Source organism: Sarcophilus harrisii, chromosome 2, assembly GCF_902635505.1.
Source record: "Sarcophilus harrisii chromosome 2, mSarHar1.11, whole genome shotgun sequence".
NCBI lineage: Eukaryota > Metazoa > Chordata > Mammalia > Dasyuromorphia > Dasyuridae > Sarcophilus > Sarcophilus harrisii.
In genome coordinates, this window is record NC_045427.1 from 302,588,245 (window position 1) to 302,608,128 (window position 19,884).

Genomic DNA, 19,884 nt, shown 5'->3' on the forward strand with positions numbered 1-19,884 from the left:
GCCTAAGACAAATCAGAGCTTATTGGGCAGGCACAAGACAATTAGACTCAGGGCAAGGACTATGTAGTTAATCTCTTTTTTTCTCACTGTCTCTGTCATGCACGTTTAGACAATGAAAGTGCTAATTAATCTTAGAACACAGCTTCATGCTAGTCTACCGACATCCTTACAATATACTTGCTAAGAGCTCCCTAGAAGCCACTGCTAATTGGTGAAGGATTTTATTCTTTCTTCCTTATTCTTAAGCACTCCAAAGGGGGGATTTGTGAGAAGAGTAAACATTTCCACCCTGACTCATCAGTCACAGCTCCTGATGATAAAGACTGGATAACCTGTCTAGAGAATGGTTCTTGGTATTCAGAATAACTGCTTCTAGTTTGACAGCTTTCTATAAGTTGTAGGCTTGATTTGCCTGTCAAGATGATGACTTATACCATCTCTTTTCCCTGTCCCTATGGCTCAGTACTGCAGACATAAGTAACTTCCAAAGTATTGGGGAGAAATGCACATCTGCAGTATAGATAAATTTCACTTGTGCCTTACTTTTTTGTAATAAATATTTTTCTGAGAAGTTGATTTAAATCAAATTTTTGTCAATTAAATCACATTTCATAATCACTAAATAGTCTTAGATGATTAAAAAAACTAGTCAGTGAATGTTTTTGGAAAACAAAAATATTTTGTTAAAGTGAATAGCTATTCCCTGATTTATCTTTTCTTTTTATCAGACTGGTTTACAGGGAAGTAGATCTGTAGCTTTCAGACTGAATTCCTGGAGAACACGGAGAGAAAATCTACCCCTGTGGGCCTTGGAAACAATGTTGTCTCTGAGGATAATGCTATGTGAGATAGCTATCCCACTGCAGCTAATTTAGGTGTTGCTGGATGGCAAAGGGCTCAGGAGCCTCAGCATAAATGTCTGTGTTTGCTCACAAAAAGCTGAGTGGGGCAAATTTTCTTGGACTCTAGACTGAGTCTATCTTCTCCCTGTTTTGCTGGTATCTCTCTAATCCCTAATACATCTATTTGCTTAACCCTCAAGCTCTAGGGGTTAGGAAGATCTGTATTCAAGTTTCATTTCTGATAATTAGTGAATGTATGAGTCTCAATATCCTAGGCAATTCTTTTCTAAATTGCAGGACAATTGCGTTAGTAGAGTAAGTTACTCCACAGTTGGAAATCCCTTCACCAAAGAAACAAGTGAAACAGATTCATAACAATAATGTCCATAATACTTTAAGTTTACAAAGATATTTCGTCATCCTTCAAACTCTTAGACTAGTTCTAGAAGTCTACTTCTTGCCTTTGCTTTGGTTCCTTGCCAGACACTCAAAAGAGAATGCTAAACTCCCAACTAACCAACATAATTTGTGTGTGTGTGTGTGTGTGTGTGTGTGTGTAGTGGTGGGAAGAATGCTTCTCAGACAAGATGATGACTCAAGAAGTCTCAGCTGGCAAGCTGTGGGCAGTCCAGTCCTAGCCTAGGGCAGATCCCATCCTAGCCTGACCCTAGTGGATCTGGGAGAAAAACGCAACAAAACATTACTATATCTTTCAATTAATTCTGAGGAATTTGGAGCTCTCTGTGGGTGTTCAAAATCTGATCTCAGTGATGAGGGAAATTATATTAAAATTACAATTATTTATGGGAAGACATCATTAAATCCTGTGCAGAGAGAAACTTTACCTCTCGGCATGTCTTCACCATATTTAATCAAGAAATGATAGATTCAGAATAAAAAATTACCATTACAATAGGATAGAATTATGCTGCTTTTGTCTAAAGATTTTAAACATCCAAATAACTTTTTGAAAAGCAAGACCAGACAGACATATGTGTGTGGGTTTCAAACATGAGGGAGAAACCACTCTCTATAGAGAGTTTCTCTTTTTTAAATGTAAGAATTTGAGGAAAATGGAATGATTTTTACTCAGAAGGGAAATTATTTTGCTCACATGACAGGCAAATAGCAGGAATTATGCCATATACCTTGGGTAATATGCCATGTAGGCAATAAGCTGCTTTCTGTGTTTTTATCCTTTGGGACAAGCATGAGGTGGAGATGTATCTTAATTGCAGGATTGTAAAATAGCAAAAGCTATGGAGAGTTTTGATTTTGTAATTATCTTCCTTAAACCAATTTCTAGCACTGAAATTTGAGGGCCCAGAATGCAGGGTTATAGAGAAATAAACCATTTAGATTTTCCATAATGAGGCTGAAGTGGGTGGGGAAAATACTAGAGACAAGATTTAAGGGTTGATTTGTTGAAAGGCTATAAAATAAAATAAAGGTTCTTTACTCATATAGCAATACTAGTGTCAATTGGGGCAGCTAGGTGGCACAGTGAATTGAGCAGCAGCCCTGAAGTCAGGAAGACCCGAGTTCAAATTTGACCTTAGACACTTAGCACTTTCTAGCTGTGTAATCCCAGGCAAATCACTTAATCCCAATTGCCTCAGCAAAAAAAAAAAAAAAAATACTAGAGTCAATTAATTTATCAATCAACTGCTACTTACTGCATATATGACTTTGAGTAGAACACAACCTTTCTGGGACTTAATGTTCTCTTCTGTAAAGTGGGGGGACTGTAGCTTCTTATTTTTTCCTTCCTAGTTCTAGTACTGATTCTATAATCAAGTGGTTATTGAACATCTACATTGTGCGAAGCATAATGTTAAACACCGAGGTGAAAAGGGACATGTAAACTGTCTTTTGGAAGGAAAGAGCCTAGTTATGGAATCAGAAACATAGATTTAGAATTGTAAGGAATTTTAGCAATCCTTTAGTCCAATTCCCTCATTTACAGATGAAATACTGAGGCCCAGAAAGGGTTAGCATTTTACCCAAGAACACATAGCTATTAAGTGGCAGAGATGAAATTGGAACCCAGGTTTTAAATTTAGTATTCTCTCCACAATATCACACTAAATCCCAAGCAATACTAACATTAGGTTAAAAAACCCACATCTAAAATACTAGGAAATAAGAATGGGGGTCAAAGACAAATTATGGACACACATATCTATCAGACAGGAGCAAAAGAGGCCTAACACTTGTCCAATTACTTCAGGCTAGCCAAGATTTTGGCAAATCCCTTAGTTTCTCATGACATATTTGGTACCTGCTTCATTTTCTGGCACACTTTTTTGAGAGCCTTTTAGCGAACTTTCTTCTAGCTGTAAACTCCTTGGCCACTGTAACCTCTTTGTAATTCTGTTTCATATTTGTTCAATGGACCTAAGAATGTAAATGACCTGAGACAGTTTCTATGAGCATAATTGAGCTACTGATGTGAAATTATTTGAATCATTAATAAAACATGCTTCCTTTAATGTGCTCTCTTTTGGGGTATTTTGTGGGGCCTTTAAATAGAAGTGTGAGGGAGCAGAGAACTAGTTTACTTTGTACTAAACAGAGATTAACACTTGCAACAAAATCCCACAATTCTCTTCATCTGGAGAAGAGAATCTAAGTGAGCTTTGAAGATTAAACTCTGCATTGATTTTGCTGGTTGATAAACAATAATTCTGGAGGGAACCACATTTGGTCATGTTGCCCTCCATAAGATGTATTTTAAAGTGGGGAGAAGGGAAGACAAGGAGGTAGCAGGAGAGAGAAGGTGTCAAGGAAAATCTCTGATTCTAGATCAAGACTTTACTGTTTTCTGCTATTAAATGATTTTAAAAAGCAAATGACTTGTTTTTGCCATTTCAGTTTTCAAAAGAGAGGTCAGACCTCTTTTCTCTGGCTTCACACATCTTTCATGCTGTACACATCCTACTGCATAGTCAGACATACCTTCCCACATAGATACAGACCTCTCTTTGTCTACCATACCACATACACACACCTTCCCACTATACACCCATACACAAAATAAAATTAGAAAAGCTGGCTAACTCTTAAGGTATTTAAAGACTGGAGATTTTCCATTGAAACTGCACGTGTAAAGCAGCTATGGCTACAGATGCAGCCAGCAGCAACATCAAGAACATAAGAGTCAGAAAAAGCACTTGCAAAAGGCCCAAATTGGCATTATCTTGCCACCAAATTGCTTTTTTTTTTAAATAGGAAAAGCCACTCACTCATTTTCCTGTTGTAACCTTCATTGCCACACTAGACTATGGTGTTTTCCAGATCAGAAAGACTAGTAAACTCTCTCATATTATTCATATTTCTATCCAAGACCTTTTCAGGACATGAAAAGGTTTCTCAGCTCTTCATTCCCTTTCATTAATTTGATGTAAACTGCTAAAATATGGAGAAAACACTGTTTAATGGTTTAAAAATAGAGGCTGAACTGATAAGCATATGGCATTAGCTTTAAGGGATTGCTCTCCTTTTAATCAGCCAATCCAAGAAAACAATAAGCTAGTTTTTTTTGTTGCTGTTGATTTTGCTTGGTTTTCTTTAATTTTTGGTCTTCACTGAAAAGAGAGTAATTGAGCCTGAGAAAGTCTAGCCAATTGAAGAGAAATGGGGTACAGACAGTCCTACATGCTGCCTCCAAGACACCTCCCTCATTTTTGAGTCCAAATTTACCTCTATCCCACACAGACCTGACATCAGCTCCCTCTTGTTACTGTCAACTATCTGCCCTCCAGCTTCCCCGCCCCCCCTTAAGATTGTTTGAATCACAGAAGGGGAAGGAAGGGAGATAGAAAAGGAAGATAGCAGCGAGGGGTTAAACTCAGAACTACCAGTATATGTCGAGAAGCTTCTCTGGGAAAATTGTCCTATTGTCTCTATTCTCCTGTCTCCCCCCTCCCCCCGCCCCCCATCCTCTCCGAAATCAGATTTCGCCTTGGGGCTCCTTGGCAATTCTGGGAAAGAGAAGGGCTGAGTATTGAATTTTGGGTCATCTCTCTGGACAATTATGGGAATGGGCAGATTACTCTTGGTGAGGGTGAGAGGGCAGAAAGCAATTGTTTAGAGCAACCTCCTTAAGGTTTAATTCAAACCACAAGTAGGGCTTACTACGGAGGCTAAACTGGAGGACTAAAGCTACGTAGTTCCCTAGAGGCACCTCCCCTAGGCTATTCTGTGGGCCTGAAAAAGGGTTGATAACCACACAGTGCTGAGTGGGGTGGCAAGACCACGCCTCTTTTGAGGATATTGGGGGACTGGAGATAGCCTAGGACCCTAGCTGCTATCACAGTCGCCTCCTGGCATCCACTCTCGGGCGCCCGAGTGGGAGGGCAGCAATCGCCAGTTCTCTCCTCTCCAGCACCCTCTGCCACTACCTGCCCAATCCCCGAACCGCGAGGAGACTAAGAGCAAAGGAGGAGGGGGAAGAGAGAGAATGAGAGAAAAAGAAAAGGCCACAAGTTTGCAGCCTTTCTGGGAGCTCCCGAGTCAAAAAGGCTCCTCTTCCAATTGGAGTCGCTTTTCTTCTCCTGTCGCCGGCAAAGGTTCAGTGAGTCCATTTTCTCAGCCTCCTGCGGCAATGGAGGCGGGAGAAGCAGTCTCCTAGCACCCCAGGAGGTGGTGGAAGTGCCTGCTGCGGGCCGCCCAGCCTTCGCGGGCAGCCCCGGGCTCCCTTGCCAGGCGCTCTTGCTGCGCCCTCCCGCAGCTTCCTCCAGCCTAAAACTCTGCTGCTGCACCCCACCGCTGCCGGGGGCAGGGAGGGGCAGGGGCTTCCTTGGAACTGAGGGTGCTGAAAGGACAGCTCCACTCATTTCAGAAGCTCCCCCAAACTATTGGGCGGGGCTGTACCGAAGTCCCACTGGGCGCCAGCTTTCGGCTGAGGGTCGGGAAAGGCTTCTTTCACTCCCCCTCTCTGTCTCGCCCAACCCCTGCTGCTTCGCCCCCCACCGGGTTCGTCGGCTAGTCTGGAGGCGGCTCCCGAGCCCCCCTTGCGACTGGCGCGGGAAAGACAGTTTTCCTCCCCTGAGCTCGAGCCAGAGGGCTCCTCTAGGAGGGTAGCTTTCTTTGCCTGTGCCCTGGAGAGGGCTCCCCTTCACTCCAATCACACGCATCTCAGCCTCCTCCCCTGTGTTATATTGAGGAGATAACGACTTTTCTCTTCCCCTTTTGCCCGAACCCCCTTAAGATTCCTCCCAACACCGGGCTCAGGGAGCCCGAGTGCTTTTAGGCTGCGGTGGAGCTAGAGGGAGAGATCCCCGAGCTTCAGAGACGGGAGCTCAGTTAGCTGTGAAAGGCACCCAGTCCAGGCAACAGACAAAGGCCACAATCAATAATAGCCACCCCACAGGCGCCTGTGGAACAAGGGGACTTCAAGGTGATTGCACCCATTATTCCTTCGCAGAGAAAGGGACTAACGCCTGGAGCTCGGACCCAGAACTTTTCCTTGGTCTGCTAGGAAGGCCTGGCTCCTTTTAGCCCCAAGAAAAGTTTCCACAGACACCTAGGGTCTTTTATTTCTCTCACACTTTTTTTTTCTGAAGTTCGGCGGAATAGTCCGAGGGAGGGAGAGGACACGAGCATCTGTCTGTTGTCTAATTGTCCGGAAGAGAATCCGCCAAGAGCGTGTAGCACCAAGCCCACTGGCAGTGAAAGGGTTAGCTGCTTGGTGTTGATTGTTTGAGTTCTTGAAGCAGGGTGAGGGGGAAGAGGGCGGGAGCCAAAGGGGCATTTTAATTTCCACGCCTGACACAGAAATTCATTTTTGCAAAGAAAGAGCCATATCCAGCAGCTTGGGGTGATGGATCGGACTGAGACCTGTCGCTAGAGATTCTGGAGAGGGCTTCCTTCCCTTTCGGTACGTGTGCTTGTGTGTTTATTTGTGTATGTAAATTGATTTTAATTGATTTTTCCCAAGTGGCTGCGGATGGGTGTACACACACACACACACACACACACACACACACCACGCCACAACACACACACACACACACACACATTCACTCACACATACACTCCAAAGAGCTCTATGACTGCCCGGGAAGTCCCAGCACACTGCCTATAGGGGAGCTTTGAAGCAGGACTTTCAGGCGGGGATTTGGTATGTTTTCTTCTCTCTCTACCACCCCCATCTCTTCCTTTTACAATTCCTGCCCTCCCTCCCTGCCGCTGCCTGCTCCTTAGGAGGTTACTGCTCCTGGGGCAGTGGTGGAGGTCAGCTTCAAATCCATGACTCGAAGATACAAAAACGGGAGATCTGGTTTGGATCTCTATTGAGGAGGATTGGCAAGCCAGCCCTGTCTCTCTAGCTCTCTGAACCCACCCCTTATTCGCTTCTTTCTCTCCGCCCCGCCCCCCAACCCCCCACGTGTAGACATCCAGCTGCCTGTGTATGACACGGACACCAGTATATGTGGGAAGTGGGGGGGAGCACTGGTATCTAGGAAGGTAGAAAGACAGCTGGCCACAGGAGAGACCAGGGACCAGGTTCCCAAACTGCTTCTTTCTCCTAGCCAGGCGAGGAGCTGAGGAAGATTTCGAAGATAAAGGAGTCCAGGTCATTTCCTGAGGCGGGAGGGCAGTGGCAAAGAATAGTGTGGTGTGGAAGGGAAGATTCTGGTAGGGTTGTTGGGGGTTCTATTGATCAGGTTGGGAGTGGGGAAAGGAGAAGCAAAGATCAAAGCGAAAGTATGTATGTGGGGGGTGCACGGGGAGGGGGGTGAAAGTGGAGGGTGAGTGGGTGAGATGAGGGAGGAGGGTGGAAGGTCTCTCTGCTTCGGGAGAAGCCACTCTGTCTTCCTGTCTCCCTTTAAGGCTGTAACATCTCTCTCTTCTTCCTCTACTCTACAGGAATGTAATCTAGGATGCTCATTCTCAGGTTGCTCAATGTGGTAGCCCCAGTCTACTTCTTGTGCATCTCCCTGGTGACCTTCATCCTGCAGCTCTTCCTCTTCCTCCCCAACATGTTCAAGGACCCCACAATCACCCCTCTCTTCTCTCCGGCTCTGCTACATGGGGCTCTCTTTCTCTTCCTTTCTGCCAATGCTCTGGGTAACTACATCTTGGTGATTCAGAACTCACCTGAAGATCTGGGTACTCGCAAGAATGTGGGGACTAAAGGAGCAGGCAGCCCTTCTGAGTGGCCAGAAGCAGGCAGGAAGACCTCATCTTCCTCACAGAGCACCCACTTTTGCAGGCTCTGTGCTAGGGTGACCCTGAGACACGACCATCACTGTTTCTTCACAGGAAACTGCATCGGAAGCAGAAACATGCGAAACTTCATCATGTTTTGCCTCTATACTTCCTTGGCTTGTCTCTACTCCATGGTAGCTGGAGTGGCCTACATCTCTGCAGTACTCTCCATCTCCTTTGCCCACCCTTTGGCCTTCCTCACACTCCTGCCTCATTCCATTAGCCAGTTTTTCTCAGGTAAGTCGGCCTGATAACAGTGACCAGTCTCAAGGTTATAGCTACCACCACCAAGATATCATCATCATAGAATCTTAGAGCTGTAAGGGAATTGAGGAACCACCAAAAGTCAAGCCTTCTCATTTTAGAAATGAGCAAAATGAGATCCAGAGAAATGAAATGATAGGTCCAAAGTGATACAGAGCTATTATCTTTTCTCTTTCCTGTCTTCTCCTGGATCTTTTTCACTGACAATGTGATCTTGGACAAGTTACATAGATTCTCTGAAGTTTTGTGCCTTAATTTCCCCACATGCATAGTGGGAATAATAATAATTGCATTGCCTGTCTCACAGGGCTATTGTGAAGGAATTATTTTGTAAGCCTAAGGTATCATATAAATATGTCATTATTAAGTGGCACAGTGGATAAAACATTGGACATGAAGTCAAGAAGACCCAAGAGGCCTCAAACTAGTTGTGTGACCTTGAGGAAATTACTTAATTGTTGATTGCTTCAGTTTTCTTGGCTGTAAAATGGGGATAGTAATAATTCCTATGCCCTAGGGTTGATATGATATCAATAACTACGCTCTACAAACTTCTAGGTGCTATATGAATGCTCTAGCTAGCAATCGTAAATAAGTGCTTTCTAGGAATTTTTTGTTTTCTCAGAGCTTTGTAGCCATTTGAATCAACTAGATCCCTTTACACTGTTCTTTTTTGCTGTTTAGAGGTGACTCAGGAATGGCTATTTCCTTGGAGCATGAATTCTGGTAGCTCCTTCAACCTGGGAAGACTCTGAATCCAAATCCAATGATGGATTATGTGCCCATTGTCTGAGGACCAATCTATTTAAATTGGAAAAGTCTCATGACCAATTTAGTCACAAGGGGATGAATTTTCGGCCACAGTACCTCATGAAGATTATTTCCAAGGGAAGAGAGTCATTGGGGTTTATACTGGCAGAATGGGTACCCACATTGATGTAATTTCAATGTCGCATTGTTATGTATCAGGAGTTGCTATTTTGCCCATGTACAAATTCTCTTTCCTGAGGCAGATCACAGATTTTTACTTGTCTGAGTTATTAACTTATTTTTATTTATTAACTCTGAGACATTTAATGATTTCCTTAATGGTCACACAACTGGTAAAATTTGAACCCTAGTCTTCTTGAATTCATAAGCAGTACTTTATCCACTATACCATAATATCCACTTCTCATTTCTATACATATACAAAAGAAGGCTCATAAATTTTCCTGTCCCTCAAGATTGAAGACAAACATCAAAGAAAAAGAGATTCCCTAGCAAAAGTTAAATCATAGACTCATACATTTACAAGTGCATCTGATCTCAGAGGTCTTCTTGGGGTTGCCTTAAATACAATCCCCTTGTTTTTCAGAGGAAGAAATTAAGCAATTTGTTTAAAGTCACCTGAGTATTAAGTAGCAGAACTGGAATTTGAACCCAGGTCCTTTGACCTGTCTTTCCACTACCTTCTTGTGAGAACAACTCCAGGTGCAGTTTCTTATTTTCCAAATCTTCCCTACTTTAACTCCTCCATCACATCTGTTGTTTTGGTAAATTGAGCTGGACTGGATAGTATCAGCATTTTGGAGAACAAATTCAGGATGTCCAAAAAGTCTTAGTGCAGTTCTAAGTTTGAGTAATATAGAACTCCCCTAAGACTTTTGGGACACCCTGTGTAATATTGTCCAAGTAACCACTGTAACTGACTTAAGTGGGAAGTCTTGAAATTCAGTCCCTGAATTGTTTCTTTTTATTGTCATTTATTGTCACAAACTTCTGACTTGTTTTGAATGTGGATACTCAACCCACCTTAAGAATGGAGAAAAAAAGAAATCCATGGATTAAAACTGAAAAACAGTAAAGAGCTCTACGAAAAAGTGAGAATGCCCCTTGCTTGCTGTGTGACCTTGCACATATCTTTTTCTTTAAATACCAGTGTCCTTACCTATAAGAGGACTGTTCTAGATTAGGTAATTTTAGCCTTGGGTTCATAATGAGATTTTAAGGAGTCTGTGAATTTGATTGGAAAAAGTGGCATTTTTGATTTCCATATAATTCATGGTTTTCTTTATAATCCTTTAAAAAATTATGCATTTATGAAATCCTGTATTTTATTTTGTACACCCAGAAATATTATTCTGAGAAGGGAACCATAGGCTTCACCAGACTACCCATGGAGTCTATGTCACAGGGAAACAGTTACTTTTTCTAAAGAACTCGCTGGAAAAGATCCATCTAATCCTAAATTTTCACTTCTTCCCCACCTAAACCTAGGCTGGTAAGGATAAGGGAAAATGTATTTTAGATGTGAAAGTGGATTAATAAGGAATAGAAAGGAATAAATAGAACTGAAGTACTTTTCACCATGAACGAATTTAGTTTTACTGAATTATAGATTTGGTAGCCTCCCATAGCATCCATGCTGAGTACTAACTGTGAGGCCAGAAGTATAGGGGAGCAGAGCCAGCCTAAATCCCACCTATAAGGTGCAGCTTAAAATCTATTCATACATACTTAATTAGTTGATTCTGCAAAGGAGATGGTAATGGATTTCATGTCACTACCTCTATCCCATCCTCTCCCTCCTTTCTGTAAGAATAAATCAAAGGAAGACAAAGAATGGCACTTTTTGGTACTACTTGCTTCTTGGAATGACAATCATGTGGGGAGGAATTAGATTGAGGGATAGGAAGTATGTAGGTACAAAGGAAAACTTTTAAGACTACTCTGTTCCTCATAAGGTATCATTTTGGTGATAGTATGGTTGATACAATTTTCTGAAGTATAGCTCTTTCCAGGCAATGGAATTAACAGGCAGAATTTCATCAGAGAAAATTCATCAGAGCGGAGGAGTGGTGGCACAGAATATAATTTCAAGGGGATACAAAGAGTGACCCATTTCCTAGAGAGTGAAATCCTGTTTTTGTAGGACTTCCCTTATCTTGATAACACCAGGAGAAAGGCATGACAGTGACAGAACCCCCTGGGTATTGGCAGTGGATGGCTGTACCTCATATTGCTGGGTGACAGTTGTGGGAAGATAGCATATCAACCCAGAAGAGAACATGACTCTATAGATATTAGAATCATGATGTTAGAATCAAAGACCCATTTGCTCCTTGCTAGTAACTATATAGAGAATCACTAATTCTATTTAAATGACATTTGATTGAATCCTGAAGAAATTTTTAGTGCTGGGGATTGGACAAAGATAGATTTGAGTGACTAGTGCTAGGATAACAATAATCCTCACTATGTAGCACTCACCCACAGAAACACTTTTCTCACTGTTTTGTTGCAAAGATTTCATCTCCATCTTATACTGAGAAAATTGAAGTTAAGAGAGTTTAAATGATTTGCCTATACTAATGAAGCTAATAAGTGTTAGAAGTAGGATTTAAGGAATCCTAGGTTGCTTCTAGAATTCAGAGCCCCAAGGTTTCTGAAGAAGAGGAGAAAGGGGTTCTAAGGAAGTGACTTTATGCATTAATCTGACAGTATGAATGCTAATAAAATAGGTAGGTCAAGGGTGGGATGGAAGTGGAAGTAATTCAGTGGGGTATGAGCTGGGGCAGATGGGATGGGAAAGCTGTAGAATTGCTATTAAACTTTCTTTCCAAAGTAGTTTAATAATTCAAAATGGACTATTTCAAAGAAAGAATCCTGAAATAAGTATCTATTAATGATAAGAACAAGTCTGGGAACCACTCCAGAGTGCAGCCTGAAGTCTATTTGAAATTTACTCAGATTGGGACAAGGTGGGGAATAAAAAGAAGCCTCTTATTTTAAACTGATGAAAGAATTATATGCATAGTTGTGAACACCTGGAAAGTGGCCTGGTGACCACACAGAGTTTCTTCACCTACAGATGAATTAGGAATGAGTCTGTGGGCTGCTCAATTCTCTGACTCCACTCCACACATGGAGAATGGACAGTCTTTTTGTCTTTTCACTTCCATCTTATCCTAAGAACATTTATTTGGCACTTTATAATTCACAGCACTTTGGTCACAATATTACTGAGGAATAGTTTTTTGGTGTTTTTTTTTGTTTTTGTTTTTGCTTTTCAGTCAGTTTTTTCCTATCTGACTCTTCATGGCTTCATTTGGGAGTTTCTTGGCAAAGATAACTGGAGTGGGTTGCTACTTCCTTCTCCAGCTCATTTTGCAGATGAGGAAATTGAGGAAAACAGGCTGAAATGACTTGCCCAGGCTAGTAAATGTCTGAGACTTGATTTGAATTTAGCTCTTCCTGACTTCAGGCCTGATGCTCTATCTATCCACCACTTCACTGCTTTATTATTATCTCTATCTTCTTTGTAAAATTATAATCTTTATTTTATAAATAAATTGTTCATCAAGAGGTTAAATGGTTAAATATTCCAAAGATTTAATACTCAAGGTCTTACATGTACAACCTAAGGGAGCAACTTCTGGTAGCAAGTATTATCATACAACTCATTCTTCCTTCCCTCTCTTGTTCCTTTATCTCTTTCCAGACTTTAACAAAACTGCTGTCCTACCTTACATATCCACACCCCCTGAAGAACTCACTGAGGCACATAACTTCTACTCAGGTTTTCCATTCTTATCCCTCCTTCCTATCCCTTCAGTCATTCCTTTCTCCTCCAGTATTTTTTGATTCAAAGATTTGAAGCCACATCCATTTTCACCCAAACTGTCCCCAGCTTTTGAGAAAGTCTAGAAAATTCAGAACTGGATCAAGTTGTTTAACATAAATAACACTGCCTCTGACCTTATGATCCAGTATTTCAGATGCACATCTACAGTCAATAAAATTGCAAGTGACATGTGTCCTAAAAGAGGAGAGGATTTTTTTTTAATCAAAAGTGGTGCCCTGTTATTGTCCTTTTGTAAAAACTAGATAACTATCATTGCTGAGTAGGTATGACACCTTGTTACATATAAAGTCAAATTCTCAGTCAACATTTCCACTGCTTGGCAGAGTAAAGAGAACATTAGATTTGTAATCAGAGGACCTAGCTTTGAATCCTGACTCTGCCACCCTCAATCTGCATGCTCTTGGCCAATTTAAGTGACCCTTATGGTCTTTGATTTCCTCATCTACAAAATTAAGAAGCAGAACTAGACAAATTCTAATGTTCCTTCTAGCTCCAAGTCTGTGATCCAGAGGAGCTTAAGATCCTTCCACTAATTTGTTGTGTGACTGAGAACAAGTTTGCTTTATCACTTGAAATGTCAGATTTCTCATCTTTAGAATGGAGGTAAAATAACTTAATCTTTTCCTGGCATGCAATGATAAATAAGATAGAGTGCTTCAAGCTCTTCAAAAGAAAGGTGCCAGAGAACTTTCTAACAATTAAAGCAGTCCTGCTTTAATTCCAGTTCCAGTTTAATTCCAGTCAAATGGAACAGGCTATTTCAAAGGTAATGAGCTTCCTGTCCCTGGAAAGATGCAAGTCAGGTCTGGATAAATATCCTCTGACAGGGATTATTAGAGGAGAATTCTGCAAATGTCTAACTCTTAAGATTTTATGATTCGATGAAATATCCAGTATTGTAATTAAACTTTAGAAGAAGCAGAGGCAATGGGTCTAGACAGCTTAAACACCTAGAAAGAAAACAGGCTCCAGCTTGTAGACATTGCATCCTAGGGGAAGAGACAATAATATCCTCTCTATTCCATGCTTGAATTATCATTAGGCTGTTATCTTTAGATAAAATTCGGTGGTAAATAGCTCTGTCTTGTCATGGCTTGTCCCTGGATCTCACTGAAGATCAAGAAAAGACAAAGTTAGATTTTGTATGTGGGTCTACTCTAATTGGTGAGACATTTCCCTTGCCCCATCTTCCCTGCCCCATAATGGCAATTCTTTCCAGTCCACCCTCCTTTAGTCCTGACCGAAGCAATGCTATGGGGGATCCTTAAGGAACTTGTTTCCTTCTTGGCCTGTGGACAACCAATAATAATCAGAACTGACAGGAGAAGAAATGGGTCAGAAGGATGACTTAAAAAACCAAAATTATTCTGGCTCTTTCTCCCCTTCCCATCTCATGCTAGCAGAAGGTGATTCTTTGAAATGTCAGCTGTATTGAAGTCTCAGCCTCTTGGGCAGTTGGATTTATTTATCTCTGACTTTACAAAAAAAGGATAATCTCCAACCCCTCTGGAAATCTGGGTGAGATAAAAATGCTAATGAGAAATTCCTAACTCATTCCTGCTTCTTCCCTGCCTAGCCAGATAACACTTCTTAATAGGCTTCACTTAGATTTAAAAAGGCAAGATCTAGGCAAGACTTAAAGTAGTGAGTGAACTGAAATCCATGGGGCCAGGGAATATGTCAACTAGCAAGGTAAAGTAAAGGGGACATATGGGATTTAGAATTCAAAACTAAGGGATTATAATGATGGCTGTCACCTTGAAATCATTTCAGAAGATAGTATTATCTCATAAACAGAAATTCTTATGGCTGTGACAATGACTATTTGGGTGTGACAATGACTAAGTTAGAGCAACTTAATTTGAGAAACATCTATTAAATATCTACAGTAGACAGAACTGTTTTAAGGTACTGATAGATTCCTACTAAGAAAATCTATATTTTTAATTATAGGTTTTTTGAATGTGTTATGCCAACCTATAATGCAAGATAATAAATGAAAGCTACAAATACAATGCTATATAAAATCCAAAAGGGGAAAGGTCATTATTAGTGGAGAGATAAGGAAAAATTAAGAATATAGATTTTCTTAGTAGGAATAGAGGGACTTTTGAAATCATCTATTCCAGCTGCATTATGTTACAGAGGAAAAAATGAAGGCCTAGGGAGATTAAGTGACTTATTCAGGGTCACCCAAACAATGAATAGAGCCTAGATTTGGACAAAGATCTTCTGATCCCAAACTATTGCATTACTTTGCCTTCATGAAGGAGATGACATTTGAATTGTACTTTAAAGCATAATTCAGAGGACACAGGCATACCTAAATAGCCTATCGGATCCCAGAAAAGCAGGGCAAAATAGGGCAATTGTGTTTGAGGCTTTGGAATTTAACTTAAGCCACCGTACTTCATCTCCCTTAGACATACTTTTCACATCTATAAAATAAATGTGTGACCACTGTCAGGGAGAACTGAAAGTAGAACTAGAGCTAAAAACTGACTGAACATTTTCCTCTCAACCAGAGTTGTTTGAAAATTACTTTGATGTCCCTCTTGAGGTGAAAAACAACTAAGTTGATAAAACCTGCTCAGATGAGTCAGTTTCACTTTAGGTTGGCTTGTCCAAACTTATTTAGTTTGAGTTAAATGTGGATTTTTGCCCGTCCCTAAAAGTTCATGTTCTTCTCATTTCATGAGCTAATTGAGATACTGCAAAATATATTAAGGTTAGAGGTTAGGAAGAACTTCCTCATTGTGGGAGGCTGAAGAGACACTAAGAAAAATTTAGATTATTCCTTCACAGAAGAGCAGAAGGATGGGATAGACAATGATCTATCTGGGTCAGTTTAAATATGGTCTTACTTAAAGAGAGTACTATTAGATAGCTCTGGGAACCATTCAGCTTGAGGAATTTTAAGATGAGTGCTCTGTTTCCCCTGCATTTTTTAAATGACTTTTAATCACTTCTGAAGTGAGTATTCCTAGAATCAGTCCTGTGACTTATTCTTGGTCATTCTGTCACAGGTTAGAACAGAAAGGACCCTTAAAGATGCCCTTGACCAAGCCCTCTAGTTTGACAAAATGAGGAAACTGAGAGATATAGTGATGAAATTATTTGTTTAAGGTCCCTTAAATAGCAGAGGTAGAATATGAAACTAGATCTTCTGGGGCTGAAACTATGTCTCTTTCCACTAGATCAACCTAGAATCATCATTCTATTCCAGTTAACTCATCCACCTTATAAACTGACAACCATCTAGCAACAGACTTCCTGTTTTGTCCTTTAATGCCACAATCTTGTTCCTCTGCCCTGATATAGAAATCTTCCTCTGCTCCCAGCTGGGAAATAGAAAGGAGGGAAGTAATGATACAACTCCATAGAAATACCAAGTGTTCTTTTTCATGTTCCCTGAATGAAAAGCATAATGGATCTCTTACCTTTATAAACCACCGTTTCTATTCTCTCTCCCATTCATCCTCCTGGCCCTCCCTTCCTGTGACCCTGATAAACAGCAGCATAGAAAAAAAAAAAGTTAGAGCAGTTAGTTCATTTCTTTTCTCCCCTTGCTGCAGCTCTGTCTGCAATTGCTTCAAAATGTAGCTTCGGTCTCATTAATCTCCTGGCGGAAATGCATGAATGGGTAATGTTTCTGTACGTGGTCTGGGTGTATAAAATGTTCTCTTCTCTTTCCTTTTCCCCTGCTCCTTCTCCCTGCTCCCCATCCCCCACCAGGAGCTGTCCTTGGTTCTGAAATGTTCGTCATCCTCATGCTATACCTCTGGTTTGGGATTGGACTGGCCTGTGCTGGCTTCTGCTGCCATCAACTTCTGTTGGTGCTTAGGGGACAGACCCGACACCAGGTGCGGAAGGGAATGGTGGTTCGTGCCCGTCCCTGGAGGAAGAATCTGCAGGAGGTCTTCGGAAAGAGATGGCTCCTGGGCCTTCTGATCCCCATGCTCAATGTGGGGAGCGAATACCCTCGACACAAGGGCAAATAATCATTCTGCCCTACTTGGCTTGCTCTCTCTCAATCCTCCCTTTTCTTTATCTCTATCCCTGCCTGAACACAGGCATATTTTCTCACTTCTACTCGTGATACACTAGAATACTCAGCAGTAGGGAAAGGTCAAGTCAATTCTCAGCATCCCAACCTACAATCAAGTAAATAGGTAGTATTAAATAGAGGACCAGCTGTCACTCAGTAGAGAGGAAATTCAATAGCCCAGAATTCTGATACTTATATCAGTAGAAAAACAAATTGACAAGATATCCATGAATTTCCTTAGGACTGATTCCCACTGCTCTTGGAACTTCTTTTTAGGTCCTCTCTTCTCTCCTCACCCCCAATTTCCCAGTCCCTCTGTATTTCACTCATAAAAATTATATATGATGTCATTAACAAGGTATACTCCTCTCTGTGTAGTCTTCCTCCAGTACCTTGATGAGGGCAAGGTTGGAGAATGATGGATTACTGAGACTGGTGCAAGTCTTAGAATGACCTTGGATGCAATGAGAAATGTTTAAAAATAAAATATATGAGGCCAAGCAATTGCTAGCCCCTATTCTGTCAGCAACAAGAAAGACTAGGCAAATTTTAGAAACATTAATACAAAACCAAAACATTAATATAGTGATTTAAAGTTTATAAAGAACTTTGCATCTCATTCGAAACTTACAGCAACACTATTAGGTAGGTACTACAGATGTTATTATCCCAATTTCACAAATAGGGAAACTGAAGCTCCAAATTGCTTCTTCAATGTTAATTCTGGAAAGAATCATAGAGACCATGTAATCCAATTTCTTTTTGTAGAAAATAGTTCCAGAGATTTCCCATACCATTAGTCAGTGGCAAATTGGTACTATAACCCAGATCTCCTGATTCTTAGTCCATTCACTCCATGCCCTCTCTCCCTTAGAATAAAATGTAAGAGTGATTCAGTTACTCCTTTTTATAACGCATCAAGGTGACAGCAGATGGTTTTATATTTTTACTTTCTGATCAGCCAGCTTTCCTGCCTACCCTACCCCACCCTGTCTCTGCTATTCACCACAATTCAGAGCCTAGTGATCAATTTGATTTTAAAGCCAATTACTTCTCATCCACCTGGCTTCTTTCCAACTCTTCTTGCTTGGTTGGCATCCAGGAAGACAAGGACAGTAGTCATAAAGATAAAAAGGAGCAATGGAGTTAGAAAGGTGTGTCAGGATATTTAATGACTGTGTATGTTGGGCCAGTAACATGGACTGCAGTATGTTGGGGTCAACAGTGAAAGAGACTGAGGTAAAAACAAAAAGAATGTTTTATGAATGAGAGCTTATTGTTAGAGAGGGAAACTCATCAAAGAAACCTTATAGCACATATATAAAGGATCATATGCAAATAGGATTCCAGAGCTGGAAGGATTCTTAAAGTTTGTATAGTTCAACCACATCATGTCATAGAGGAGGAAACAAGTCCAAAGAAGTGGCAGAGCTTGCTTAAAGTAATACAAGGACATGACAGAGCCAGAAATCAAAACAAGATTTTCTGACTCCAAATCCAGTGCACATTATTCTATAACTCATTTCAATTTACTGTAACAAAGATTGTTTGAATTCTGATGCTTTCCCCCACAATGGAATGGGGTGCCTTGTGGTGTATTAGTTTTTCTATCTTTAGAAGTATTCAAGAGAAGCTGGATGAATTAGTGTCAAAGATTAGGTCATTTGACCATTTAGTTCTATCAGAACCTGTAGTAAACCTTAAAGGGTAGAATAAATAGTAGGTTAGAACTAACATGGAGATTTTTGTTAACAAGCTAAATAAGGGAGAATCATTGAGTAGGAAGTCTTTGTTTCTGGCAACCAAGTATTCTATGAATCTAAGGATATCTGACCTCAATTGTGTGTATTAGATTAGAGATGGGGAATAAAAATTTGAAATCTTGACCCTCTCCTGATTCTACAGAACCCTGGCCAGCTCCTTCCAAGCTATGAAGCTGGTGATATGTTTTTGTGGAGTCTGAAGGCATATTGGGAGTGTCAGTGTAGAATAATCTAAGAAAGGAAGTGGGTCAGGTGAAATTTACGGAGACAAAAGTCTGATTCCCATCAATAAGAGGTGTGGAGGAATCAAGTGACACTTATATACATGGTACTGTATTTTCAACAATGAGTGACAATAAATGTTTGGTTTTTAAAAATTTATTTTAAGTTACCATCTGGACTCTTTGGTTGTCAGCTGATTTATTGTTCTGTGTTTAACCCTCACATGAGTGTGCTATAACTGTTCATTGGTAATTTATGGACACATCAAAGAGGCTTAATTCCTTCCCTCTCCCTTATTTGCCACCTCATAATCTGCCGCCTTCAACATCTACACTTTCTCTTGCTCTTTCTCTTCTTGTTCTTACTCCTACTTCTCTATCACTCCATCGTTTTCTACCACTTCCTCTTTTTCTTTTTCCTGCTCTGGGACTCCTGAGCTCTCCCATTTCTTCCCTCCACTCCCATTCCTCCACACACACACACACACACACACACACACACACACATCATATACTATCCACTTCAATTTTCAATGCCGCAATCTTTTCATCTAAGGAAATGCACTATTTTTTTTTTTTTGAAATCTTACCCTAGGGTTTTGGCTTCATTCCAAAATCCAGGGACAAAAAAGGTTTTAAGTGGTTTATTTTTTAGTATTAGCAAACCAACATATTTTATCTTCCTCCTATAGAAGGAAAGTCATTTCTTTACATAGAACAGTTCCATTCATCTCATCACTGCTTCAGCCACTTTCCTTTCTCCTGGGATTGCACTTCTCTTTGTCTCTGCTGGTTGCACCTGGGTCCTATCTTCTGACTCCTGCCTATAATGCCTTGCTATTTCCCATGGGAAATGAGTTCTGGGGCTGCTATGACACAGTCTCTTCCCACTGAGGCATAAAGA

At 40.9% G+C, this 19,884-nt stretch overlaps 1 protein-coding gene across 3 annotated transcripts in view; it reads left to right on the forward strand.

Annotated features, from left to right (window-relative positions):
- The window catches only part of ZDHHC22 (zinc finger DHHC-type palmitoyltransferase 22), a 36,544-nt gene extending 17,404 nt beyond the window's left edge, over positions 1–19,140 (forward strand). Inside the window, exons 2-5 of one of the 3 annotated variants that reach the window (XM_031952453.1) lie at positions 6,639–6,723; positions 7,379–7,422; positions 7,716–8,294; positions 16,684–19,140. In XM_031952453.1, the coding sequence (XP_031808313.1) occupies positions 7,730–8,294; positions 16,684–16,949 (831 nt within the window). In that variant the 5' untranslated portion in view covers positions 6,639–6,723; positions 7,379–7,422; positions 7,716–7,729 and the 3' untranslated portion in view covers positions 16,950–19,140. Of the gene's footprint in view, positions 1–5,434; positions 6,724–7,378; positions 7,423–7,715; positions 8,295–16,683 lie in introns of those variants that run through there. The other 2 variants (XM_031952454.1, XM_003756233.2) reach the window with 2 other exon arrangements.
- Positions 19,141–19,884: the final 744 nt, after the last annotated feature.